Source organism: Acomys russatus, chromosome 5 (genome assembly GCF_903995435.1).
Source record: "Acomys russatus chromosome 5, mAcoRus1.1, whole genome shotgun sequence".
Classification (NCBI taxonomy): Eukaryota; Metazoa; Chordata; class Mammalia; order Rodentia; family Muridae; genus Acomys; species Acomys russatus.
Window position 1 is genome coordinate 19,608,051 of NC_067141.1, and position 27,566 is coordinate 19,635,616.

Sequence of the window (27,566 nt, forward strand, 5' to 3'; positions counted from 1 at the left end):
CCTCAGATTTACAGCTCCTCCTGAAGCCTGCACCCGAATGCCAACGAGCAGCTCCTCTGCTGAGTGCGGTGGCAGGCCGCTTCCAGTGCACTGTGGCCCAGGCAGGCCAGAAGTGATGGTGTCCATTTTAAATGTAAGGATAAACCATTCTTTTCAGAATGCACCCATAGTCTATGAGCATTGTGCACACATGGAATTTTTAAAAAATGTGTAGATATACTATTCTTCATTTTAACCCAATGAATATATCTTTTTTTTTTTTTACTGACTTTGTATGTATCTTCAAAAATAATAAGGTACAGTAGTTTGGCAACGGTTCCCTACATGTGGACACTGAGTTGGAGGCTGTCCCCTCCTAGGGCAATTACTACACTCAGAAAGGTTCCCTCTGTCCTCTGTTAAAAAGCATCTAGTTGCTGCCTGGCTCTAAGTGGCAGGCTGTTAGGCTGCTCATCCTGTTACCAGGGCCTGCCACACAATAGGCAGAGCATCTAAATCAGTTGGTGTACTTCTTTCATATTTGTGACCTCAGTGGGACCATTATACACAGCAAACACCCAGCTCTGATATATGGCCCAGCTGGCCTTCCCAGGCCTGGCCCTTCCCCCATGGAGCTTTGCAGAGGACGCCGGTGTTGCTGTAAGGACAGCTTTCATTGGTTCTTAAGTCTTTATTAAGGAGCCAGTGGGTGTGGGGTTTGTACTCCACATCATTGTGCTGAGATTCACCCAGAAGCATCCCTAGATATAGGTGACACCCTCCCTTCAGGATGTCACCTCTCACCTAGTGGATCTGCATGTTGTTTACCTGTGAGTTGTGAGTGGTGCTTCTTAGGTGTTCTTGGGGAGTCTCCTAGGGTGTGTGTGTGTTGTTGTTGTTGTTGTTGTTTTGTTGTTGTTTCTGGTTACCCACTGAGGAGTGAAGATGCTGGATCAAATGGCACCAGTGTTTAGCTACCAGACCCTTTCCAGTGCATCCTGGCTACAATGGTTTTTTTGTTATTATTATTTTAGCTCAGTCTCTAAAATCTGTTTTTCCTGGCAAAATCATTTCTCAAATGTTCTTGGGTATGTTGCACAGAATCTCAGACCAGACTGGAACAACTGCTGGGAAATTAAGGATATCCCATCCCCCTCACTGCTGCATTGTCTAATTCACTTGTCTCCCCGGGAGCTTTTGCCTGTGGGAAAGCTGCCGCCCATCTATAACGAGACCATCTTGGTCTGTGCAATAATGGATCCTTTCATAGCATGCCTGGGAGGCCATTAATAAGAGATGTCATTGCTAGAGAGGTCAGTGTCAGAAATGTAAGCAGGACACCCCCGCTGTCAGCTGAGAGCAGCTGCCGGCAGCCAAGATAGGAGAAGACTCCAAGAACCAATAGGAAGCAGGAGAAAAGTGCTCATACCTTGGAGGGTGGCAGGGATATGTGCTTATGCATTTGATTATGTGTGTGCGCCTGCATGTAATTGCCTGTGCATTTTGGTTGTGTGTGTACACACCCACCCACTGGATTAGTTGTATATAGTCAGGCAAAGGGAAGCTAAGCAATATGCTCAGTCTCCAGCCAGGAGCATACTCAGAGCCTTGAGTGGCACAAGCCTTAGCCTATCTGTTCACCACGAACAAAGCCCTAGAAGTGTCTAGCCGGGCACCATGCCTGAAATTACTCCTTTTCTTTACCCAGGCGTGGGCTCTCCCTTTTAACAGTCCTCTAAAAGCTGAGGTGGGGAGGGCACCTGGGTAGGGACAGGCCAGTGTTCCATGTCTGGAAACTGAGATGACAGGGCAGGAGGGGGACTGTGACGCTTGTGGTCATGTCACTCCGCTGCTACCACATGCTTTTCAGAACTTAGGAGCTGAAGCCCTGGGCTCTGCTCTGAGCCTTTAGACAAACCCACTGTGTCTCCTGGTGTGCTAAAGCCAGCCTAGGGACCAGCACATCTTCACGGCACAAATGCCCTTTCCTGACTGGTGTGGGGCTCAGAGGGGTGTTCTTTAGATTCTGCTTGATTTGGGCTTCCCTCTCTCATTCTGGGGGTTGCACCCATCGGGGCCCCAGCTCTCTGGTTTTGACACCAGCCATTTGCTGCCTCCATCTGCAGAGGGCAGAGTCTTCTGTAAACAAAGAAGCCAGGAGGACTCAGAGGCCAGATGGATCACAGAGCAACTGCGAAACAGGAGGCAGAAACTAGCGGTGGCTGTCGAGGTGCTGGGACCTCACACTCTGCACACCCTTCCTCACAAGCATGGGAGGGGAGTGTCAAGAAAGCTTCATGTGCCCTCTTTCATGAGCCTCTGGCTCCAAGCCTTTAGGCCAGATCACAGTGTACCCTGTGGCTCTGAGTGAGTCTAGGGCACAGCGAGAGTCCCATAGCACAACCCTACCCCCTTCCTGCCTGGTGCTGAGCTCCCTTGTCTGCCTCCAGCTTCCTCTAGCCTCCTCCTCATTGTGTGGTGCCTGGGGTGCAGCTCTCTACAGCAGTAACCCACCCTCTGTCTGTCCCATCCAGGGCCTCCCCTAAGAGGATGGGACAAAAGAGAGATCACTAGATGTTCCCAGTGGTGAGCTTTGGGTGGGAGCAATGGAAATCTGAGTCCTTCTATGTCCCGGGTTGTGGCACAGCCTTCCCGCTGAACCTGAGCCTTTCTTGTCTGCAATCTGGGCAATGAGATAAGTGAATAGATTGAGCTACTCCGGAAGTCAGGCTTCTGTACTACCACCTAAACAGAGTGTCACTAAGATTCTCGAATTGGATCCTCAAAACCCTGGAGTCCCAGAGGCAACCACACTGTTTCCCCCAAAGCTTCTGACCCATCTCAGCTGGGATGATGGCACTGACCCCAGGGTAAGCATGGTCCTATAGGGAAACAACCCACCGAAGCCACACAGGCATATCCACAGAGCAGGCTGATTACAGAGGTTGGCTCATGTGACCCCAGAGGCTGAGACACACCTCCCCAATCTGCTGCCTTCAGGCTGGAGCCCCAGGAGGAGGGGCTAGGAGGGCTGAGCTCTGTTCCAAGTCCTGCAGTGGCAATTTGGATGTTTCAAAGGGAGTGTGAGTTTCAAAGGGAGCTTGAGCCAGGGATCAAGCTGAGCCCTGCTCAAGAGAGTCAGGGAGAGTGAGTTACAAAGCAATAAGAGGCCAGGCCTGTGCAGGGTCAGCAGCTGTGCCTGCCAGCTGGCAGATATCAAAGCAAAGGGACCTGAGACCACCCCCCCACCCCCGGTTCCATTTCAGAGGCGGGGCTCTTGGCGCCTTACTAGACGCTTCTGGGCTGGAGAGAGCCATATACACAATTGTCTAGGAAGCTTCAGAGAGAGGCCAGGTATGGCTGAGCAGTCAGTCCTCTTCTCAGGAGGCAGGTGTGGGGCTGGGCTGACCTGAGGCTAAGGCAAGCTCGGGGAACTGGGCCCAGGGGTTTAGATAGAGTGGGTGAGAGGAGAGAAAGAAGATGCTAAGTCATTATCTGATTAGGTTTTTTTCCCGGTTATTACCCCAAACCACAGGCTTGGGATCCAAAATGGTCTTGGTATTGCTGCTTGGGTCTGTCTGGCCTGAACATGTTTAGCTGAAGTGACCTTAAAAATAGAGCTCATCAGGAAGATATTGCTTTCGGCCCATCCCCTCATATCTTGAGGTCCATTACTCTGGAGCCCTGGAGAATAGTGTTTGGGGGCTCCAGGGTCCCAGCCTTCCCAGTGGTCTCCACAGATGGGGACTCTTTTTGTCTCTGCATCCTGACCGAGGCTGTGGGCCCCCAGCTTTTCCCACTGTTACCATCTGCAGGAGTTGATTTGGATCCAAGCTGCACTCTTGGGGACCCAGGAAGGTGTTCATCTCCAGTGCCAACAGCTTACTGTTTCCCAACAGCTGAGAGGCTGTGGAAGCTCTCAATGCAAACACAGGCGGCAAGGCTGCTCCCCGACTCTGTTTTGACATAAATCAACATGCTGTTTCCCCATCCATATGCCAGGGCCATTTCATGTGCTACCCATGGGTGTTGCTTCTGTAGCTCCAGAAGCCTGAGTCCCTATGCCTACTGGCAGAGCTCCCCACTGCAACTGTAAGGGGCGGGGTCAGGGAGCAACCCTGTTGTCTGTCCCTAACCCTCATCCCCACCAGACTCACTCAGTTTGGTTCTATGAGCTGAGCCCTGAATTTCTTACCAGCTCACAAGGTAACTCCAGCTTCATTGTAACCCAACACTGAAGTTTCACTAATTGCTTGCTCACCATAGAGAAGGCAGGCGGTGGCCCTGGTGCTGGCCTTCTTTAAACATGTGACACGGCCATGAGGTGGGTATTGGCCTCACAGTCTCTACTTCAAGGAGCTTGGAGCTGGCAGAGGACTCCCAGCTGCACTTTCCCAATAGCTGGGAGCCACACCCAGCATCTCCCCTGTCTACCATTTAGTCATTTCCTCTTGCCCATCTCTGTAAACTGTGAGCTCTTGAGGAGGTAAGTGGCAGCCTGTGCCTGCATTTGTCACTGTAGAGACCTTGTTCTGGCCCCTCAGACACCCAGATAAACACTTGCTACATGAAAGAGCAAATCAGCAAATGACTTTGCCCACCACGGTGGCAAAGGGCCATGCCCTGTCCGACCCCAGCCTCATGACCTGCTACACTTCCCACCAGTAGTCCGGTCCTTTGTATGGTCCAAGCAGGCAGAGTCTTGTTTCTGAAGTTGTATTCCCAACTCCAGACTATGAACAGGAGAGAAACTTCAGGCTTCCTGACTGTAGAGGCACTTGTGAGTGAAGATTTTTGAGGGGTCTGAGCTAGCACTGGGACAACAATTGCATGGGACCTTGAAGAACCCTATGGGCCACAGATACTGAGACAAGACACACAAGATGGCTTTACTCTTGCTTACCCTGTGCCCAGCATGGCTCCAATATGACTGACATCTTGAGTGAAGCTTAGCTAGTGTCCAGAAAGGGAATAGGCAGAGGGAGAATAACATCTATTCAGAGGCTTGGACTTGGGGAGCAGGGCAGAAAGGATTGTGTAGGACTGGGACCCTGGGCCAAAATTATGTCTCTGTGTATCCATATGCGTACCCAGAATGCATTTTATGTGGATGCATGCATGCGTACATTGTGTGTGGTATAGGCACAGATGAAAGAAAGGCAGAAATGGAGTTATTCTAGAGACTGTGCATGTGTGTAGGGATGTACACTGTGTGCCTGTATATGCATATGAATGTGTTGTATGCATCTGTGTGCTGTATTGTATGCAGATGTGCACAAATATATACATTGTGTTCAGTGTGCCTGTGTAATATGCCACAGTCATGGGTGAGGACAGAAAGCCGCCCACCCATTCTGGGAACTCGTGTGTGTGTGTGTGTGTGTGTGTGTGTGTGTGTGTGTGTGTGAGAGAGAGAGAGAGAGAGAGAGAGAGAGAGAGAGAGAGAGAGAGAGAGAGAGAGCATGCACTTACACATGCAGTCACAGATGAAGGCACAAAGCCACCCACCTGGAAACAGTGGCAATGAATAGAGTGCATGAGCAAAGCATGGCAGCTACTGGCACGGTGACAGAAGGACTTAGGGAGTGGCCTCTTCTTGTCATGCGTGTAGCTCATTCTCTGCGAAGTTTGATGACATAATTCATAGAGCCAGTACATGGGGTGGGAGGGCTGATGGGTATGTGGGAGGGTTGAGGAACAGAATATCAGGACCTCAAGCCTCATCTGCCTGAAGTGTCACCATGGGAATTCTCCCTTTTCTTTCTTGGAGCTTCGACTTTCTACCTGAAAAATAAAAGGTCTGTAATGGAAAGAGTCTCCTTCCCCCATTTCAATGTTCTAAAAATAAGTGTTTCCTTGACAACTTATTTAGAAGTATATCAGGTTAAAGGTAGGGAATAGTGTCTTATTATAAGGACCGCAGTGATTCTAACTAAACGTGTGAAGAAGTCAGTGTATGCATAATGTTACTATTTAAATTCTTTAAGAATTTTAACCTTTTAAAAATTTTTATGTGTATTTCTGCTTGTACATCTGTGAAGAACATGTACGCAGTACCAGCAAGGGCCAGAAGAGGGGGATGGATCCCATTGAACTGGAGTTACATTAGCTGTCATGGAGGTTCTATGAATGAAATCTTGGTCCTTTGGAAGAGCAGTCAGTGTTTATCACCACTGAGCCATTTCTCCAGCCCTTAACTGTTTGCTCTATGTGAGGGAACCATCTTCTTAGGTAGATGATAGTGTCTGTGGTCCTGGGTCTTCCCCTACCCACTGCAGTGGGGACTGATCAAGTTGAAAGGAACCTTAGCAGCTTCTTCAGTGTTATGAAAATCTGTGAAGGTAATAAGAGAAAGTTAGAAGCCAGCAGAGGCCCACTGTTTAAGCTCAGAGAAGAAGAGGAAATTGGCAGCCTCCAGGGGTAGCTGAGGAAGGTTCTGGTAAATTCTACAACGAGGACTACAGACTAATGTGTGTGAGTGTGTAGTGTTCTGGGAGGATGTCTGCTCGCTGGATGCTCCAGATGTCCCGTAAGTGCAGCACCAGAGGTGCCAGCACCACCATAATGGGACACTATTCCCTGCATGAAAAGCCAGTCTGGTTGCAGCCCTTGCTCTCAGTACTGCCCCTTTGAGTACTGCCTTTAGAGAACTGCCTCACATCCCATACACTCCTGCGTGTCTCTCGAGTGCGTTACACTAAAGCCCGTATTCCTACTCTTTTTTTTTTTTTTTTTTTTTCAGAGAGAAAACGATGCAGCCATGAGGACAGTTCAAATGAAATTTCCATTATCCTAGATGGACCATCCACAGTCCAGGAAAGTCTTCCCTTGTGAGGACCAGACTGCATCCATGGTTTGGAGATGGTTCTTCTGTCCTCATCACATCCTTGCTAGTTTAAGGTTGTCACCCTCTGTGCTGATGTTAGGAGGGTGTGTGTGTGCATGTGTGTTCATGTGTGTGCTTGCTCAGTGAGAAGTCAGTGCACGGATTAGAGCCCTTTCAAGGCACCTAGAAGTTGATGCACCGGACAGTGAGCTATGCAGTCAGGTGTGACCATTATATTCAGCATTGTCTGTTCTGCAACCCAGTAGCCAGGGGGGAAGAGTGAGAATGTTGTCTGAAGGTATTTGGTTCATTCTGTATTTGTGTCAGGAGAAATGTTCCGCTGTGGTGCAGACGACCAAGTGGTTATGGGCCCTTAGGTCAAAATCAAAGGAAAGCTTACAGGATTGGACACACAGGGCCTTTGTCTTCGGTGGCCAGGGGACTTCTGCTGGGAAATACACTAAGTGCACTTGGTCCTTCCTGTTGTCCTTTCTGCCTAGTCATCGCTCCTCTAGCTGAGGCTGATGTTTGGTTTGGTCCTCGAGTCTGAAATCTTCAGTCCTGAGTGCAGGTTTTGTCTGATTTAAATGGCTTCCTTCTCTTGGCCTATATGCTGATCTCAGCACTGAGCGGCAACAGGAGCGATGCTGCCACAGATCTGTAGGCGATGTAAACCACTGCATTAGAAACCGATGGACTGTGCAGTGTAGGCATCCGGAAACTCTCTCAGCCCCATGCTGCTCCCTGCCTTCCAGAGCTCCTGGCCCAGCCCAAGTGGACTTGCAAGCAAACGGTAGCTGATTGGGAACCAAACGTTGCCCTGGGAACTCACCCCCCACCTCACATCTCTCTGGTTTAGTTGGATCATGGCTTTGCATGTTCCGTACGTGTCTGGAATACTTCTAATACCCCTTGACACTCTAAATGACAGGTCTGGGAACTCTGTCTGTTTATTGTTTTTAAAGAAAAACTATACAAGGAAGAGAAGCATGTAAATAAGCCCAATGCTCATGAAGTCATTACTGTTTATTATATGTAAAGTATCTGTACATAGAAAGGAAAGTGGCCCCAAGAATGTTAGGTAATATCCCACAAACCAAACTGCATTTCCACCCAGCTGTATTCCTGAAAGCACACGTTTAGCTGGAAGGCTGTTCCTCTCTTTAGATCTCATCGTTTTTTCATTCCTATGTCACAAGCACCTTCTTGTCCCCTGATCCCAAAGTCAGATCTGAACTTTGGGGGTTGTCGGGGGTGTAGTAACCGTGAGCCTCTGTAACCAATCTGTGCTGCCAATGAGCATCTGAAGAGCTCAAACATTTCAAAAGTAAGGTGCATTTTCTAACTCCCAGACTGAATCTTCTGTCCCAAATGCTGCGTTGTACGGGACTCTCTTGCTGCTAGCTCCCAAAACAAGACACCTGTGTGCAATGGCACTGCCCTGGTGGAGCAAGAAGAGGGACCCTGACCTGGGCCCGAGGAACTCAAACTGTGTCGCTGAGGCGTGAGCCTCGGCTTCATGTTGCATTAAGTCGTCAGCCCGCTCACTCCTGTGTGCATGACACAGTACAGCATAAGCATTTTCATTTGTCTAAACGAGAAATCCACGTAAACCGCAGGGTCCTTTGTGAACAGCCATGTGGTGTCTGCTTTGTTTCTGTGGTCTAGCGTTCTGTTGCTGAAGGCCTATGGCTGTGACTTAAGTCTCTGCCCTCGCAGACTCTGTCGCCTTCAGGAAACCCGAGTGCCTTATACGGCTTGTAAACACCAACTGGGGAGTCAGGAGGGAGGGTGGAGAGTGGCTTTGAGGCATTGATAGCTGATCAGCTCTTGCCATCGCTCCCGTCATTGAACCCTTAAGGTGAGTTGTGTGTTATAACACAGTGATGGGTTTAAGTTTAGGCTCAGGAAAATCATATTGTGAATATATGTATCAAAGCATATATTTCTTGTACCTTTTCTAAAAAGCTTTATTGTAAACTTATGCAAAAAGGAGCAGAACTTGGCTTCTCGTGGCAAAGTGCCAGGCAGTATATGTGTTCAACGAAGCAATTCTTAACACAACCCTCTAAACAACACGTGACCTTTCCGTTCAGTGCTAAACAGTATTCCCAGGCTTAAACTAGGTTTGTATGGTGGTCAATTATAAATTTTACACATATTTTTGTATCGTGGTTCCTATAATATACACCAGAGAATTTTTACTTATTTGTAAATTATTGTACAGTTTTAATAAAACCTTGTTTTAAATCCTAGCTTAAGGTGTCTCCAGGAGTGTTATTAAAGTGTGAACTTATTATCTATATTAGCCATTTCTGCATTCGTCACTTGGCCAGCAATGCCTCTTTCCATGCAAAAAATGGAATCTTTGGGCTTGTGGCCACTGGCAAAGGAAGCACATACCTTACCTGCAGCCTCATCCAGAGATACCTACAGTCCATACAGTCATTGGAAGGACAGCTCCTTCAGTCAGAAGACTGGCAGGAGTTAGCTGAAGGTGGCTACCTGGAAAGTGTCTTCCAGTGATTTCATCTAGTATGTAGCATGGAGAATTCACATAACTTAAGAAAGGAAAAGAAAGAAAGAAAAAAAAAAAAGGAAAAGAACTTGACATCTTAATAAGAATTGGGTATATCAATTGTAGAAACTCTCACACCACCGCTGAGACGCTCAAGTTTTACAAGTGCACTGGGGGAAGTGGGAGTCCAGGGCATGTGGAAAGAGGGGTGATGCCTTTGGCTCACTGACAGGCCCGTGGTCCTCTGGTAGAACAACTTATTGTCCCAAGCCGTGTTCTAAAGGAGCTGGCCGGGTGGACAATGTGAAGGCGGGGTCTTTTTGTTTAAAATCCATCAGTGTAGACTCCACAGTGACAACAACGATTGTCCTGTAACCTGCTGGGGTTGGAGGGGGTGTCTGAGAGCATCTCTGGCTTGTCTCATCCCAAAACCTTGACCTTGGCTTTAGAACAGGCTGTCCTTGCAAGTCCTTAGACCCTCTTCTTACACCGTGGCCCAACACGGACACACCCAAAGCATCTGGAGTAGAACAGACACCAGCTTTACGGCTCTTGCCCTGCCTCCTGAAAGTGGGGCGAAAAGTAGCTATAGTGGTACACACCTTTAATCCCAGCACTTGGGAGGTGGAGGCAGAGGCAGAATCTCTGTGCTTGATCTACAAAGAGAGTTCCAGGACATCCAGGGCTGTTACATAGAGAATACCTGTCTCGAAAAACCAAAAAGAAAAGAAAGTGGGGGCAGATGTTGTGTCCCGAAGGAAAGCCACCAGAGTTCTTTAGGACAGTTGGTACCTCTGGTCCAGCCCAACGTTGGGCCCCTGACCAGAGGCACCAACGTGTTCAGCACCCTTTGTAAATGGACAGCTCAAGGTTTACGTTTGCTCCACTGAGAAGGAGGCGGGACTTGTAGCCGCGCCCCCCACCCCCCACCCCAAGGCTGCAGCACTGCCCGGTTCCGACTGTACAGAGTGCAGACCTCATGCTAGGAGTTGTGGTCAGCTGGCTGCAAATCTCCCACTCCCACCGTGATGGCGTCGCAGTCCTAACATGTCTGTGAAGCCTCTGGCTGGGCTCAAACTTGGCATTGTCTGCCTTTCCATGAAGAACGCCTTGGGAAATAAGATACTACCAATGGACGCACCACTTGGCAGCCCGCAGAGGTCCTCAGGTCAGCGGGCCGGGTGAGCCACACCAGGAACTACAGGGCCCTTGGGAGGAACCCAAAGAGCTAGGCAGAGATGACCTAGCCAAAGAAACCTGTCCCAGGTACCGGCCCCAGCAGGTAGACAAAGCAGGACCGGGAGGCGGGGACTTAATGAGGGTAGTCCTGAGACTGGGAGTGCATTGCCAGCTGTTGGTTCCACCTGGATTTCTCTACCCTGAGTCTCAACCTCGGTCTTCCTTGGAAGTTCCCAGTCCAGCCCTTTCATCTCTCTGTGTCTTGGCTGTTTTTCTCTGCTTCTCCAACTCCTCCTACGCCATACTGGTGTGACTAGATCAGCCAAAGAACAGTCTGGCCTAGTAGGCATCCCCACTCCCTAGTCCCGCAGTCACGCCAGGCCAGGCTCTTGCTCTCCAACCTCCAGTCATTCCCTGAAGATGTCTGGATTTTGCCAGAGATACCAGGCTAGATTCTGGCTCCAGCAGCACCTCCTCCCAGAGGTCAGAATTAGTTTTGAAACCGGAGCCTGGGGTGCCTCGGCCCATCACAAAACAAGACTAGGTGGGGGCCAGGCGAGACCCGCACCTCTCCTCTTCTCTGAGTGCAAACTTCATACACGTTGGTCATGACAGGTTGCAACCCATCACTCTCCGGGTGCCATGATTCCAGCCGTGGCCTCCGGAGTGTTCTTGGGGAGGGGAGGGAGGGAGGGAAGAGTTAAGGGAAAGGGAGAGGAAGGTGGGAGAGAGGTCGCGAGCTCTCTCGCCCAAACGAGAGCAGAGGGAGGGGCCCGGATGCAAATTAAGGTCGGTGGGCGGGGTCTGGATGCAAATAAGCTAATCTGAGCCCAGCGCTCGGCTAGCTCCGGCTCGGACTCCCTAAGCTCCGCGCGTGTTCCCGCCAGCACGTCCACGCCCGCACAGCCCCTACCGGGGACTCTCAGCCCGCCCGCGGATCAAGATGTCCTTCCAAGGCAAGAAGAGCATTCCCCGGATCTCGGTGAGTCGGACTCCCGCCCCCGCTGCGTCTGGCGCCCCTTGCCCACGGCGGGAGTGGTTTGCATGCTCAGCGGACGACCCTCCCGGCCCTATCCGTGCGTCCCACACCTGCTCCAGTCCCGGGCCAGGCGCCAGTCCTTTCTCCCCCTCTCCTTCGCGAGCCGCCAGCAGAGGAGAGAGCTTTCCAGGCCGGCGGAACCCATTGCGCAGCCCACGCACAGGCCCGGAGCCCGCCAGCTCTCCGGACTTGGGTGATCGGCTTGGAGAGGCCGGGTGCGGGTGCGCTAGCGGCCTGCTACCCAGAGAGTAGGTGGTCGGCCTCCTGCTGGGTCTGGCGGGAGGCGGATGGGGTTCAACTGGACATTGCTTGGAGTTCTGTCTCCAGGCCAGCCGTCGGACGCAGCTTTTGTTGGCCCGGGCCTAAGGCACTCGGATGTCCGATGCTATTCCCAGAGAAGCCCGTGGGCCGCCTACCCCCTGGATGGGCCTCTTCCGAGTCTCTAACGCTTTGTCCGAGACAAAGCGATTTAGCCCTGGCTACTAGATCTGGTGCCCCTGGAGACCCCGAACCCCTGCACGAAGCTGGGTTTGGAGACTCCTCGGGAGGTGAGTACTAACTGACCACTCAGACCAGCATCCCTGCAGAGCTCCCTTTCGGAACAGAGCTCCCCAACACAGACATGCAGAAAGTAGGAGGTCAGTGTGTCCACCCAACCGGCCAGGAAACAAAGCCTTCCCACTGGGCCAGCCGGAAGCCTGTGAGGAAGAGAGGGAGGCTCCTGTGATGAGCTGGACCAGGTGTGGGGCTCCCGGAGGTCTCAAGGAAAAAACAAAAAACAAAAACCTCTGGACTTGTTCTTGCAAGAGCTCTGAAGTCCAACCAGGCTGCTGGGGGGAGGTCAACTCCCTAGCTTTCTGAGGGGAGTCCTCTCCTTGGGGAGGGGAACCTCAAAGAGGAAAGAGCCCCCTCTCACAGAACCAGAATTAGTTCCTACCTCTTGACTGCCTACTATTCCTAGAGTGGTCCAGGCCTGAGGAGACAGTCCCACCAGCCAGCTGTCAGTGAGTGGAGATGCTGGTGGGCAGGCTCCTGCCCAGCCAGGCAGTGTTCATGAAGAGAGAGAAGGCTCACTGGAACTCCCATTTATCTAGATGGGGTCTATTGCAGCGTTGCTTGTTCTCCCAAACTCAGGAGGACCCCAGAATGCAAATTTTGGAGCCTGAAAACAGGAATCTGAATAAGGACCCAAGAGTTCAATATTTCTGGCTTAGAGATTCCTCCTAAGAGCTGAGTTTTCCTAGATTTTTCTGAGAATGGCTAGACCAAAGGGGAAGAGGTGGGGTGTGGTCCAGAGTAGCAGCCTTGCAAAGTGGGTGCCTGTAGTAGGCCTATGCAGACTACATAGACACCGGTGCTCAATGGGGCTTGGTTAGTGAGCATCTTTGGACATTTAAAGAGAGACTTGGTAAGTGAGCCACAGCCATGCTAGATACAGTCAACAAGCTATTTCCAGGATGGCCCAGATGGTAAGTCCAAGGTAAGGCCGTACCCTGTCTGTCCCACTTGAGGATTCCTGGGTAGGGTGGTTTCATGGACATTAGTGAATCTGTGAACTTCATCTGTAGACATTGCGATGTGAACTTCACAAAATGTTTACAAGTCCTTCTCATTTGTGCCCCCCAGACAATATGAAGCTTAAAAAAAAAATTGTTTGCGATTCTGGAGTGTACAGGCAGAGGGCCGGGTGGTATAGGCTAGGGGCATAGTTGCCCTGAGAATTCAGCCCAACCCTTGGGCTCCCCATCACTGGAGGCTGATAAGTTCTGCTTGCCACACACTCAGCTGGTTCTCCTGGCCTCAGACGGATGGGATAGCAGAGCTGAAGCTGGCCTGGAGGCCTGGCCCGGCTGCCACACGGGCCACAGGAATTTGGTGCAGCGTGACTTCCCTGGCTAGTTCACAGGAAGAATCATCGCATCCGCAAGTCTACCCTTGCACGTGCGGTTCTGCATCTGCCCTTTCAGTTCTTGTGTGGCTCCACTGTTTCTCCCCCCTGAAGCTGGGCCATTGATTCTGACGTCCAGGCAGAATTCCATCCGCAGTTTCCACTTTCTGCCTGACTCCTCCCTCCTGCTTGGTCTTAGAAGTGTCTGCTTGTGGATGCTAAGCATTGGAATGGGTCAGTCTGATCCTCTGCCTCCATTTTGCCGAGGTTATCCCACAGACAGCTGGCCTTACCCATATTCTCTTTCTTCGCCCACTTAAAAGTCTTCACACTGCATCAGAGGCTGTGGCCATCTGATTCCATCATCACCACCCCGCCCTTCATGCCCATGGCCTCTCTCTCTGTTAGTTCTGCCTATCAACTCCCAGACCCCATCAAATCTGTTTTCTCATGCACATGTCCATAACACTGGTCAAGATGCTCCCGCCTTCCCCGAGCAACCCATGAAACCACCCAAACAGTAATCCTGCTCCCCTTTTCTATATCAATATTAATTTTCTTTCTACCAGCCTGGGTAATAATCTGTATTGGTCACAACTAATCAAATGCCTCTGGCCCCCAATGTCTATGCCCCAACTCGCCCAGCCTGTTCTTCCTCTTGCTCTCGCGTTAGTTGTAGCCATCATGTTCCTCGGCACCTTCGTATAGCTGCTTCGTAGCCTGGAACAATCCCCCACCTCTGCCCCAACACACTGGTCCCCCTCTGGTACTAGCTCCCCCAGAAAAGCCCTTCTGTTGCAGAAGGCAGTCTGAATTCCTCTCACCCTAGCTTTGTGCCCTTCTGTCTGCTTCAGTTTGATAGCTTGTGCCTTGGTGGAGAATCGTAGAGACACACCGCTGGCATCAGTCTGTCCCTAAGCTGTAACCTCTGGATTTGAGACTAAGATGTCTAGCTTTTGCTCTGCCCTGTCCCTTCTGCCACCAACATGGCCTGTGGCATTCTGGTGTAACAGCCCGTCGTTGCCCACTTTGCCTTTGTCGGCACAGGTGGGAGGGGAGCAGCCAGGTGCCCTGATGGTTGGAAGGAAGGTTAGGATGTTAGCAGTTGCTCCGCCACACTTTCACCAGCATGGCTTTGCCCTGGTGTCCCCACTCAGTAGTGCCAGGGCCATGCTGGACACTGCTCTGAGCACCCTGTTTTGGAGCGCTGTAAACAAACCTCTTATGACTACAAAACGTGTCAATATATTTCAGTCGTCCTAGGGGGAGAAGGTCCTAGTAGCCTAGGACGTCTCGGTCAGCGCCTGTTGCTTTGTCTCTGTCAGAGTGATCGCCTGCTCATCAAAGGTGGGAAGATTGTGAATGATGACCAGTCCTTCTATGCCGATCTCTATGTGGAAGACGGTCTGATTAAGTAAGTCTCTGCCCAGAGGTATTTCTAGATATGCAATTGTGTGAATGTTGGTTACCTGGTACTCAGGGGTGCTTTCCCACCCCACACCCCCTCAAAGGCCTGTCCCTGGGAATAGTCCTTGAGGCATGGTAGTTTTGCTGGATAACCATAAGGCCTTGAGAAACAAAATGCATCTAGTGTCTGTGTGTCTTTGTGTTATCACAGCATTTAGTACAAGTCTGGGCTCCTGGAGATGAGTAATAAATGCTGATCTGCTCACTTCTCTGCATTATGTACCGAGGAGCTCCAGTACTGGTCAGTAGACGGCACACAGGGGCTCCAGGGGAGGCCAGGAGGCAAGGCATATTGGCCCCTCCGCACTGCCCTCCCGAGACAGTGTGAGTTTTATTCTCTGGCATCTGGGCAGGCAGGTAGCCATCTGGCCTGCTTGTTTCTCACGGGCAAGATTCCAAGCCCTCACTTCTTAGAGCCTCTGCCATGGAGGTTGTTGAAGTTCTCATTGGAGCTCTCTGTGAACAGTGATGACTCTTCTTTTTGTTGTTGTTGCTTTCAGACAGATTGGAGAAAATCTCATCGTCCCCGGGGGCATCAAAACCATCGATGCTCATGGCCTGATGGTACTGCCCGGTGGAGTTGACGTCCACACCCGGCTGCAGATGCCCGTACTGGGCATGACCCCAGCTGATGATTTCTGTCAGGGCACTAAGGCGGCCCTGGCGGGCGGGACCACTATGATATGTGAGTGTGCAGGCCGCTTGCCAGGTAGTCATGAAGCCTTGAATAAAGACAGTGGCTCTGGCTTCCTTGTATATCGTGTGTGTTATCACAGCACTTAGTACGAGGCTGGGTTCCTGTAGATGGTTAGGCATGCTGGGACTGTGCATGGCCCGTTTCCTTATTGCATGAGATGGTTTGCCTCATTTCTGTTTCTCTGTTATAGCTCCATCTTAAGACATGCTGGGTACACCCCTGCCATCTCTGCTTCTCTTTCTGGGCCAGTTGCCTTGGCTAGCTCTGGGATGCTGATGGGCTCTGGATAAAAAGAAGTGTGCTCACTTACGCCTTCTAGGGGATTGGCAGCTGGCCAGGAACTGGGGTTTGGAAATCCCAGTGCTTTGGACCAAAAGAATTGTAGTGTTTGGGCCAGGACTCTGCCTTTGAAGTTTGCAGTAAGTTTTTGCCTGCGTTAAGAGTTGAGGCTGTGGTTTTTGAGACAGGACATTTATCCAGCCGCATCTGAGCTCTCTCTGTGTGTACATCTCTGTCTTTCGTGTCATTATTATGGCCCCACACACTCATGCTATGTGCCTTGAAGGTAAGAGGGAAGGGCTCATTTCTAGGGCCCGAGGACAAACGATTTACCACCCAAGTTTCTTTGTGCAGCTGGCACACAGTAAACACTGTCCTTGCTGCTACCAGACTCCAGACCCTTCACAGCGACACTCAGCCATTGCTACACCCACAGCTTGATTTGGTTCACTCTGTCATAGGCTGAAGGAAAGCTAGGAGCAAGATGGCCACCGCGGGCTCTTGCTCAAGTGCATGTGGTGGCCCAGGCGGGACACCATTAGTGTCACCTATTCCATGAGGTGTCTCTAGAAATGCAAATGGCATATACATAAGGCTGAAGCATAGGGTATGTAGTGCATGTGCCTACTCCTGAGTAGTGTCCTGTGTGATGGACAAATGGGGTGGGAATGTAGGATGGAGGCGAGGCAGCTGCTGGTTCTGGAGGTGCACCGTTTTGTTTAGTGGCCAGGGAGCAGTGTTTGGACCTTGGAATAGGAAGGATCCAGCACAGTGGCCTCTGTGCAGGGCTTATGGAGGCATCAAGGCCATGGAAACTGACTCAGTGGAGGGAATTTTCTAGAAGCATGCACGTCCACAGGACCAGCACTGTGGACAGCTGAAAACCCTGACTGTCACTGCTGTTCTCCAGGGAGCCGAGGTCTGCTGGAACTGGGGTGGTTTGAGCTAAGGCTCCCTGCTCAGTGCTCTACTTAGAGGCAGGAAGGATGTGGGACAGAAGACACCTATGACCTGACTAGAAGGAACGGGGAAGGAAGCAAGGCAGGACATCCCTCTGTCATGTCTTTTTCCAATCCCACTCTGGTCTCCAGAATGTGAAACCAAATCCCCGTCAGAGACAATGGTAGGGTACCTTAGCCTGGCTGAACATGCTTCCCCCTCCCCCCCCACCCCCGCCACAGTGGACCACGTGTTTCCTGATGCTGGGGTGAGCCTGCTGGCGGCTTATGAGCAGTGGCGGGAGCGAGCGGACAGTGCAGCATGCTGTGACTACTCCCTACATGTGGACATTCCCCGCTGGCATGAGAGCACCAAAGAGGAGCTGGAAGCCCTAGTCAGGGACAAAGGTGAGCAACACTGAGGGGTAGTTGTATCTGGGGATCACTCGCTGCATCTGCAGGCAGACTGAGGGGTCCCTTCTAGGTCCCCTGTGATTTGCCAGCATGTTCTGAAAGCGGGATTTAGGCATTGAGTTGGGGCAGAGTCAACCAAGATCAATTCTGCTTTCAAAGACTCTGGGCTAGGAGGCTCTGTGCCATGAGCACATCCTGAAATTGCTCTTTCCACAGAAACGGCAGTGGACCATGCTGTCTTTGGCTCTCTGCTTTTTAGAAAAGAGATGCCCAGATGACAAAGAAGTAGCCACACTTCCCATCACTTGGGTTTTCCCTTAAGAGGTTGTTTTAAGCTCTGTATTGAAACTGACCCACCTATAAGTAAAGATGAGCTCCGTGGGCTGGAGAGATGGCTCAGAAAGCACTGACTGCTCTTCCAAAGGTCCTGAGTTCAATTCCCAGCAACCACATGGTGGGATCTGGTGCCCTCTTCTGGCCTGCTTGTTCACATCCAGGCAGAATAATTAATAAACAAACAAACAAATACATCTTTAAAAAAAAAGATGAGCTCCATTCTACACAAAGACCTAGATCTAAAACCACATCAGGGTTTATTCATGGACTGATGAAAAGTAATACTGTACTGGATGTGTGTCTTATACTGAGTTCCAGGTGGTGTCTGTAGTTTGCCTGTGAGCAGGGCCAAGACCCTAGACTTCCTGACTATAGAACCGTGACGCTTACAAGGAACACTGCTGCCTGCCTGTTATGGCCCCAAGGCCGTCTCCTCTGGGTTCCAGTTCCCAGAGAATGACAGTGTCTTCACACTGGTCCCCTTTGGAGTGTAGGGTCCCACACCTCCTCCTCATGGGTGTACTGGAGTCCACTCTCCAGCTAATAGTTAGACTCCCCGCAGCCTCATGTCTCTGAACCAGGTGTCTGCAGAACTCCCTCTCCCTGTCACGATTGCCTCCTACTCAGAAATTGACATCAGACATCACACATCACTTGGGAGGATGGCAGAAGATGACTCAGTTTTTCCCAGGGTGCCCCACATTATCACTTTCTATGCAGCAAGGGAACAGAGCTCTGGGCTGGGTGGGTTTGGGGTTGCCTTCAGGCCACAGTGGAACTTCATCAGTCCTGGTCCTGGGAGGTGGGCAGATTCTGGCTGTCCAGTTGGGAAGACTCAACCATGCTCCTGATTGGACTTCAATATTGGGAGCACCAGCCCCCCCCCCATTTCCTCCTCTGTGTCTGAGGTGCCAGCTCTGAGATCTGCCTGCCCCTCTCAGGGTGCCACGAATGTGCACTGTGAGCTGTGGTATGGGAAAGTATGACTCGGGGCCTGTAGGCAGGTGACATGCCAGATGGCCCAAGAAAGGCTCGCCCCAGCATGCCAGGCCTGGCTGCTTTTCCTGAAGAGAGCGGAAGGGGCTTAGGCAGCAAGCCCGTGACACTGCTCTGTGCCTTGGAGGAGTGGAGATCTGCCTGACATGTGGTAGTGATAGCAGATCTCATACCCGTGTGCCTCCTGCATGAGCAAAGACTCCCGAACTCAGGGTATTGAGCAGCAGCAAGGAAGCGGCCTGGACATCGCTAACTTGGTCCATGCAACCTGACTTCTTGGTGGGGGAGGTCTGTCTGCAAGATGCTATGCTAGGCAGCATGTGTCACTGTCTCTGGGTTCCTCTCCTGGTGTCTGACCCACTCTAGCCTCTCTTCCAGGTGTGAACTCCTTCCTGGTCTTCATGGCGTACAAGGACAGGTGCCAGTGTACTGACGGTCAGGTGAGGCCAAGTTCAGAGGGAACAAACAAGTGTGGTGTCTTGGGCTGTTGCTGGAGAGAGAACCCTACAAACACGGGACCCTGTTTGCCTCCTTCACAGATGTATGAAATCTTCAGCCTCATCCGTGACCTGGGAGCCTTGGCCCAGGTGCACGCTGAAAACGGGGACATCGTGGAGGAGGTATGAGAGGCTATGGCACCCACAGGGTTGGCTGGGTGGGTCACGCTGATGGCTAGTATGTGGATCCCAGTGGAAAGACAAAGAACTGTTACCTCTGTGACCCATAGATAGAAGCAAGATTTCTAAGGAGGGAGGACACGTTAAGTCAAAGGTCAAACAGCCTTTGTGTTCGGGATTCTTAAAGAACATTGAAACCATACCATAAGTTTTTCCATGATGGTCACAGATCTTCCCAAAGTACCGTACCAGTCTCTTTTTGGAAAATACAATGTGACACCCAGGGTCAGAAGCGAGTCAAGTGGGGTAGCCCCCTGTCAAGAGCCTGCACCTTGGGCTAGCCTTCCCCAGGCCCACTCTGCTCTGAGTTCTTTATAGTTGCTCCGTTCTGGGAGGTCCAGCGGCCCAGGACTATGCTTGAAGTATGGGGCTTGCCTGCCAGGCACCTCATGTCCAGGGCTGGGGCTGAAGCAAAGCATCCTATTGGTCATGTAGGAACAGAAGCGCCTGCTGGAGCAAGGCATCACTGGCCCTGAGGGCCATGTTCTCAGCCACCCTGAAGAGGTAAGTCTGCCCTGCTGAGAATACCAATCTCCGGCCCCCCAACCCCCACCCCTGGGTGCTGGTCTACTCTGGCCCTGCTTCATGACCTGGGAAGCACTCTATGCATTCTGCCCTCATAGTGGGGGCTTAATGCAATGACCCTCTGCCGACCCACTATCCACCTCAACCACTTGTCACTGCACAGCCCTTAACCAAGGCAAGAAGGCAGTGCACTTGCACCCTGAGAATTGTGTGGGGCAACCCAGATTCTAGACACTGAGGTCTTGGCTGGGCCCTTGCTCCAAAAGGGATACCTCCAGTCCTACAATCTCATAGGTGACCTCTGGGTATCCCAGAACTCACCTGGTCAGGAAGTCTTGGGGATCATTGTGTTCTGACTGTCCTCCCTTCACCATCTTCAGGTAGAGGCCGAGGCCGTGTACAGAGCCGTCACCATTGCCAAGCAGGCTAACTGCCCACTATACATCACCAAGGTGATGAGCAAGGGTGCCGCCGACATGGTTGCCCAAGCCAAGCGCAGGGGTGAGTGCCAGCGCTGGCTTCCCATATGTTCCTAGCCTCCGAGAGCTCTGCTGAAAATTGAGGATCTCCAGGCGGTTAGGAGGAAAAACACGTCTCCTCATGGGGGGGGCACCTGCTTATGTTAGTCCCAGGGATAAAAGCTTAAGTGAGGTTTAGGAGCCCTGTGTCCCCCAGTGTTCAGCCTTGTTAGAGTCATAACGGTCTATTAGGAGTTCTTAGCAAACTGGGGTCCCGTATTTCTATTCCCAGGGGACCCAAGGGCAGAATCCTGAGGATGTATCTGAGAGGGGTTCTCAATTCCACAGGAAGGTTCACTTTCATATTTGTTATGGGTTCAGGAGCTGGGGTACACTTCCGGAGAGCTGAGGGGCTCCGTGCCCATAGCACTCAGACTATCCAGAGAGCAGACATCTATGTCCTGGCAGGCCCATAGCTGTGATTGACAGGGCCTAGGCTGTGAGCTCAGAGGGCCAGGGAAGTCCCAGAAATCACTGGGGCACCTGGAGAGGGCCAGGATTGGGCCACAGGACCAAGGTCATGTGTAAAAGAGGCAGCACGTTCAAGAACAGTGGGGGAACCTAGCACCCATTTTCCCACCTGGTCTCATAATGAGACCTCATTTCCTGACTCCGCCTTGAGACTGTAGAGTGCCCGGGGGAGAAGTGGACGTATACAGGCACAAGTTTTCTTCCAGTGATTGGCACAGAAACTCACCATGCTTACAAGGGAGAGGATCAGTATTGTTTGCCAGCACCGGTTGAGCAGGGCCTGTGGGCTTACCCCAAAAGCTTCACCCTCCCCTACAAGAAGCTACTCTGCAGCAGGACCAGTCCCCACCCAATTCTGAGCCTGGTGCTTTCCCTTATAGGAACAGCCCCAGCCTAGTTCAGAGCTCTCTGTACAAGGTCTGAACTGACAGGCTTAATTGGTCAAGGCCTAGTCTGTGACCCAGCTAGAGTGGCCACCAGCTGACCCCTAGTGGACATTATGGGTATTGAAGGGATCACAGTCTCAGCTATTATGCCTCCCAAAGAACCACAGGGTCAACGACTTGGGGGAAGGTGGGGAGCAGAAAAGAAGAAAAGCTTTCCCTGGCCACGGAAAGGACAGAGAAATATCAGTGGCAGTGTGAGGTCCATGCTGTGCTGAGACTCCCAGTGGGCACAGGCTGGTGGGGTCCTGCCATAAGCCTTGCTCACTTTAGGGGTGGTCGTCTTTGGGGAACCTATTACCGCCAGCCTGGGCACTGACGGTTCACACTACTGGAGCAAGAACTGGGCCAAGGCTGCGGCCTTTGTCACTTCACCCCCTATCAACCCGGACCCTGCCACTGCAGACCACCTCACCTCCCTGCTGTCCAGGTGAGTAGCCACCTCCACCAAAGCTCGGGTCAGCCTGCGGTCTCCGAGCCTATGCTTCTTCCAGAAGCTTCCAGAGGAACCCCAGCCAGCTGGGGGAAGTACAGGGTTCTGGATCCCAGCTGGGGTTCTCCACCCCTATGCCCTGCTCTTGGCCCCTCATGATTCATCATCCGTTCTGTTCATGCCCTCCACATTATACCCACATTGCCCACTTTCTTCCTTCTGTACTTAAGTACCAGCTTAGACCTCTCCCGTGGCCTTGGCTGGCTGCCTAAGAGGCTCCAGCTGACCCAGCTGTCCAGTTCAGGAAGGCCAAGCCCCTGGCCCGCTCTGACCCTGGCTTGTTCTCAGTGGGGACCTCCAGGTGACAGGCAGTGCACACTGCACCTTCACTACGGCCCAGAAGGCTGTTGGCAAAGATAACTTCACGCTGATCCCGGAGGGCATCAACGGTATAGAAGAGCGCATGTCTGTGGTCTGGGAGAAATGTGTGGTAAGTCTAGGCCTGGGGACATGTGACTGAGGCGAGGGCTTGTCAGCAGCATGCTGCAGGAGGATCCCACCACCAGAAATGCTTGTGAGAGAGAGCAAGGGGCGGGGGAGGGAGAAAGAGACAGAGACAGAGAAACAGAGACACAGAGGAGAGAGAGACCAGCCTTATCCTTTAAAGCCTTAGCTCAGCAGTTCACAGCACCTAGACATGTTCCTTAGGAGAAGAGTTATCACATTTATGGATTCCCTACCATGGAGATTAATGTCATATCCATCACCCTGCATACCATAAATATGTCATTGTGCATGTTAATGAAGAACTTTAAATTTTTAAAAAGAATTCATTTATAGCAAGGCAGAGTAGTTCCAGCACTCTGGAAGCTAGGGCAGGAATAATTAAAAGTCAGCCCGAGCTACATAGCTGAATCTTGTCATGCAGGAAGGCCAGATATATACACAGGTACAGATTTCGAGGGCAGGGCTCCCTCCTCTGTGTCCTGGCCCCATCTTGAGTTCATCCCTCTGCTATGCCTGGGAGCCAGGGAGCCAGTCGCAGTCTCCCCGTGTTGGTATCAAGAGTATCGCCATTTATTCACAGAGGCAGCTAGCAATGGGGGCCGTGTCCACAGGGAACAGTCACCACTGGACTGCCTGGTCACTGTCATTGGTGCCCCTGTCTGGGTGGGTTATTTTTGCCGTGGTTAGCCCTTCCTGAGCTTGGGTCAGCTCACAACATCCACCAGCCCACTCTTCCTTTTCAGGCTTCAGGGAAAATGGATGAGAACGAGTTCGTTGCCGTGACCAGTACAAATGCTGCCAAAATCTTCAATTTTTACCCCAGGAAGGGGCGTGTGGCTGTGGGCTCTGATGCTGATCTCGTCATCTGGAACCCCAGGGCCACGAAAGTCATCTCTGCCAAGAGCCACAACCTGGTGAGGATGTCCCCTACCCCTCCTTAGCAGAGCCTGGCTGGACCTGCTTCCCAGGGGCTTTACCAGGATAGGTGGCAGGTGTCCACCCTCATTGTGGCTCTTGGTAGCCTTGACCTGTCCAGAGCCACATCTACCTAGCACCTCATTCAACCACCATCTTGTCTGCTGCCCACAAGGGTATGTGGCTGAGTCTGTGGAACCATTCTACAAATAAGGAAATGGATGTAGAGGGTACCACACCTGCCTAGGCAAGGACAGGCTCACCCCCAACCCCAACACACTCTGCTCCCTTTGACTTTATAAGAATCTTGGGACTCAGTGGTGCTGGATGGATTGTGGGGGTAATTCCTTCTGTGTGGCACTTGTCTGCCTCGGTTGCATTTATTTTCCTGGGTGGGACCTTAGCCCAGCACATGCAGGTTGCCTGTAGCGCTGGCCAGCCCTGGAGTCAGGGCTAAAGGGTGCTGCCCCTGTGGGCCTCTCCCCCACAGAATGTCGAGTACAACATCTTTGAAGGAGTGGAGTGCCGAGGAGTGCCCACGGTGGTCATAAGTCAGGGCAGAGTAGTGCTGGAGGATGGAAACCTGCTTGTCACTCCGGGGGCTGGCCGCTTCATTCCTCGGAAGACGTTCCCGGACTTTGTCTATAAGAGGATAAAGGCTCGCAACAGGGTAAGACGGGACATGGGATGACGGGACGTCAAATGGGTGGCAGGCGTGGTGTCCCCAGTGCAGTCAGTGAGCCCTTGGGTAAGGTTCTTCATGTGGCTTGGATGGCATGGTGGAAGCCATCGCTTGCCCAAGGCCTACTGATCATTGCCTGTTTTAGGGGAAGTAGCCAGCAGGCCCTTCAGAGGTCTAGCCCCTCCTGTACCTCCTGTGCCCACTGCCTACTGAGTGGTGGTGGTGTACACATTCCTCTGTTACAGTTGTCTATAGCAACTGTGGATATAAACTCATTTGTAACCACCTCCCTGAGTACATTACCATGAAGATGCTAATGTGGTCCAGAGCACACCACCTACACTCCAATTCCTCCGTGAGGGGTAGAGCAGGAATGGAGACCTTAGAAGGAGCCCGTAGAGAATAGCTCTGTATGAGGCAAGGCCAGTCCCATTTGCAGAGGGGAAACATGGTGGTAGGAGCTGGTTCCATCCTGCCCCGCTGTTGTCTGCTGAGTAGCGACAGCCCTTTCCCCCTTGCCAATAGGATCTAGTCTCAGCCTTGTAGGCTGGCTCAGGCCAGATTGTCAAGTAGGCCCCAGGGAGCCACAGGGAGGTGCCAGTCAGGAGTACAGGCCCATCTAATTTCACTCTTTGGGTCACTGGGCTATGCCGCCGGGGTTTTAGGAAATCCCTCTGGCTTTGGGGGCCGTTTTCTGGGTGGACAGGACCCAGAACCTCATCCCAAAGCTGCCTCCTGGTCACAGTTGGGAGCCGGGTCTCAGTCCAGTTCCAGGTGAGGATGCTTTGCTCTTAAGTGGCCTTCCCTGAACGTTTCTGTGGCTGAGGCTACCACCCCCTCTGTGTGTGTGTGTGTGTGTGTGTGTGTGTGTGTGTGTGCGCGCGCGCGCGCGCACGTGCGCACATTGATACCCAGGGAGCGCACTGAGGAAGGAGGAGTGTATGAAGCTGTTGTGTGCTCCGCTATTTCAGGGGAGGGAGCATGGGATTACTGAACAGGGCCAAGTTGGGGTGCAGAGCAGACAGGCAGGGTACTACCCTCCCATCAACTTAACTAGCTAAGCCCCCAGCTCTTTTGGCCCCACAGCTAGCAGAGATCCACGGTGTGCCCCGAGGCCTGTACGATGGGCCTGTCCATGAGGTGATGTTACCTGCCAAGCCAGGGAGTGGCACGCAGGCTCGTGCATCCTGTCCAGGCAAGATCTCAGTGCCACCCGTGCGCAACCTGCACCAGTCGGGGTTCAGCCTATCCGGTGAGTTGAGTGCGGGCATGGGGAAAGAGGCGCTTCTGCTAGGTCCAGCCTGGGCCCAATGGGCTCTAAGCTCAGCTGGAGACTCGGACATGTGCATACACAGGGCAGATCCCAGGGGTGGTCCTATGGACAGCCAATGTGGGTACTGTAGGGTAGGAGGCACTGACCTTGATGAGGGACCTCATTTCCAGCCTTATGGGGGACAATGAGGTGTGTACCCCTGCTGTGGAAGACCATTGCTGTCCTAGCATTTGCCTTTGGAGTACTACTGAGATGAACCCACACCTTCAATCAAGCAAGGTGGAAGAAGACATGTTAGTCCAGGACTGAACGTAGAATTTCCAGCCTCCAGGGCAGAGAGCTCTCAGCTCTGTGGGGACCCAAGTTATAATCCAGCTCCCCTAGCCCCACCAGTCCCAGAATCACTGGTGAAGTGAAGTGTGAGGTTTGGGTCTGAGCTGGGTCCTTAGGGACTCACTTAGGGACACACTAGAATGTACCTGCCATGCTGACCATCAGAGTTGTTTCCCGGTCCCCCATCTTTCCTACAGCCCAAAGCCAGACCCTCTCTACCACTTTTCCCACCTTTGCCATATTGTCTTTACTCTCTCCTCTTCCTACTTGGGAAGTTCCTGGTTACTTGCTGACGTGGGATAATGGGAAAGTCCTTCAGAAGATGGGGCAAGTCCTAACATCACGAGGATCCACACAAGTGGGGCAGGCTTCCCAGAGAGTTAGCCTTTGCTTTCCTGTCCCCACAGATTGTAGGCCCCCCTTGGCCTTTGCCTATTCCTTTCAGCCTTAGGGATGAGTAGCCTCTGCCTGGCCACCTGCCCTATTAGCCATGGCTTTGGAGAGAAAACCAAACCTGGGTGCATAGGTTGGGTACATAGGCTCTGGTTTAGTGGGTGCAGTTAGCCATGTCTAACTTCCCTTTTGGATGGAAGGAGAGCCTGTGCTACCCCTCCCCCACCTTCAACCTCCTTATCTCACTTACTTGTCCATTCCTCAGGGTCTCAGGCTGATGATCACATTGCCAGACGCACAGCTCAGAAGATCATGGCGCCCCCTGGAGGACGCTCCAACATCACTTCTCTTTCCTAGACTTGGGGGTCTGGCAAGCTGGTGCTGTCCCCACTGGCAGGGTGTGGGGACCACTCACTTCAGTTAGCTCCTTCCTTTGTAGCTTATCGTGAACGGTGCTCAGCCTTGCCCTTCCTTTCCCCATAAACTCTCCCCTTGGAGTCCCAGACCCCACTATGAGGGCTCCCTCCAGGGGGCTGAATCCAGGGAGAGTTCACTGCCAGAGCGAGAGAACTAGACATGGCAGTGACCAGGTGCCTCTTGCCTCCCCCCACCCCCACCCCCGGCCTTACCATGAAGGCCTCCATGAGAGCTCTCTGCCTCATGCCTGTGAGCTTTCTGGTGTCTGGGTATAGGGCAGGGTGGGTGTTCGCTGCCGCCAACCCCCTTAAGAAATCACTGCCCCATGGAAGCCTCCAAGCTCCCACTGGCTCCATGTTGTGAAGGTGCAGCTACCCCTTGGGGGGGGGCCTGTCCCCCTGACTGCCCCGGTGTAGGGAGGAGAGCGGGTGAGTGGAGCCTCCGCCTTGCGGAGCTGCTGTGACTTCAGGGATCCACCAGTTGCTCGGTGCAGGGTAGCTCCCTCCCACACATACACTTCCAAGGACCAAACCTGAGCTCCTGTAGCAGCCCCCTCTAGGGAGTTTGGTGATCCCTTAGCTAAGACACTTTCCTTTTCCCACAAAGTGACTTTCCATAGGTTTACTAGAGTAGCGGTTTTGTACTGTGAGGAAACCAGAGCCAGGGATCTGCATGCTGCTGTACCAGATGCCGGCCACCGGCCAAGCCTGATGTGAGTCGGGTCAATAAAAAAAAAAAAAGTCTGGGTTCGAGGCTGCCTGTGTGTTGCCAGCCAGACTTCCCTCCCTCACAAATGTTTGTACAGGGACCAGGGAGCCCTTGCCACTACTGCCACCTCTGCCTAGCTGCATGCTATCTACCAGTGTGGTCTCTCCCTGCTCTGGGCCATGGGTATGGCTGGACCTGAACAGTGAAGAGGGTTCTTTCTCTTAGGGTCTTTGGCTGAGACACACAGCCAGGTGGTCAGCAGGAGGAAGGACACCCATGGTCTGACTGGTCAGGCTCAAACCACCTCAGCTAAGGTGAGGCAGTAAATGGAAGGCTGTGGGGTATGCCACACGGGTGTGGTGTCGTATAGAGGACCCCTCCCCCAAGAGACCAGTGCAGCTGCTGGTAGCCAGACCCCACCCCTGGAAGGAAAATAGGGAGGTAGTTCCTATCGGTGCCTTCTGAGGTTGGGACTTCTGGGCTAGCCTCCCGCCATTAGCCTGTTCTCATGGAGGTAGTCTCAGTTCTTTCTCCCAGGCAGGGGATCCCTCTAAAAGCAAGAGGTCTTCTCCACACTGCTCTCCTCCTCCTCCTCCCAACATCCATTCTCAGCAGCAGGAGCGTTTCCATGGGAACAGACAGCATTGTCGGCATCCAGGATCTTCGTAAGGTTTCTTTGGTCCTAGCAGCAACTCTACTGAAGGACCTAGCAGCC

At 52.3% G+C, this 27,566-nt stretch overlaps 1 protein-coding gene across 1 annotated transcript; it reads left to right on the top strand.

Annotated features, from left to right (window-relative positions):
- The first annotated feature begins 11,317 nt into the window (after nt 1-11,317).
- On the top strand, nt 11,318-26,466 carry Dpysl4 (dihydropyrimidinase like 4). The gene is made up of 14 exons (XM_051145542.1): nt 11,318-11,484; nt 14,755-14,843; nt 15,397-15,581; nt 17,054-17,218; nt 18,935-18,996; nt 19,096-19,176; nt 19,669-19,737; nt 20,139-20,259; nt 21,464-21,620; nt 21,972-22,113; nt 22,874-23,044; nt 23,536-23,715; nt 24,814-24,979; nt 25,992-26,466. The coding sequence occupies exons 1-14, from the start codon at nt 11,446-11,448 to the stop codon at nt 26,081-26,083; spliced, it is 1,719 nt and encodes a 572-aa protein (XP_051001499.1). The 5' UTR covers nt 11,318-11,445; the 3' UTR covers nt 26,084-26,466.
- The last annotated feature ends 1,100 nt before the right edge of the window (nt 26,467-27,566 follow it).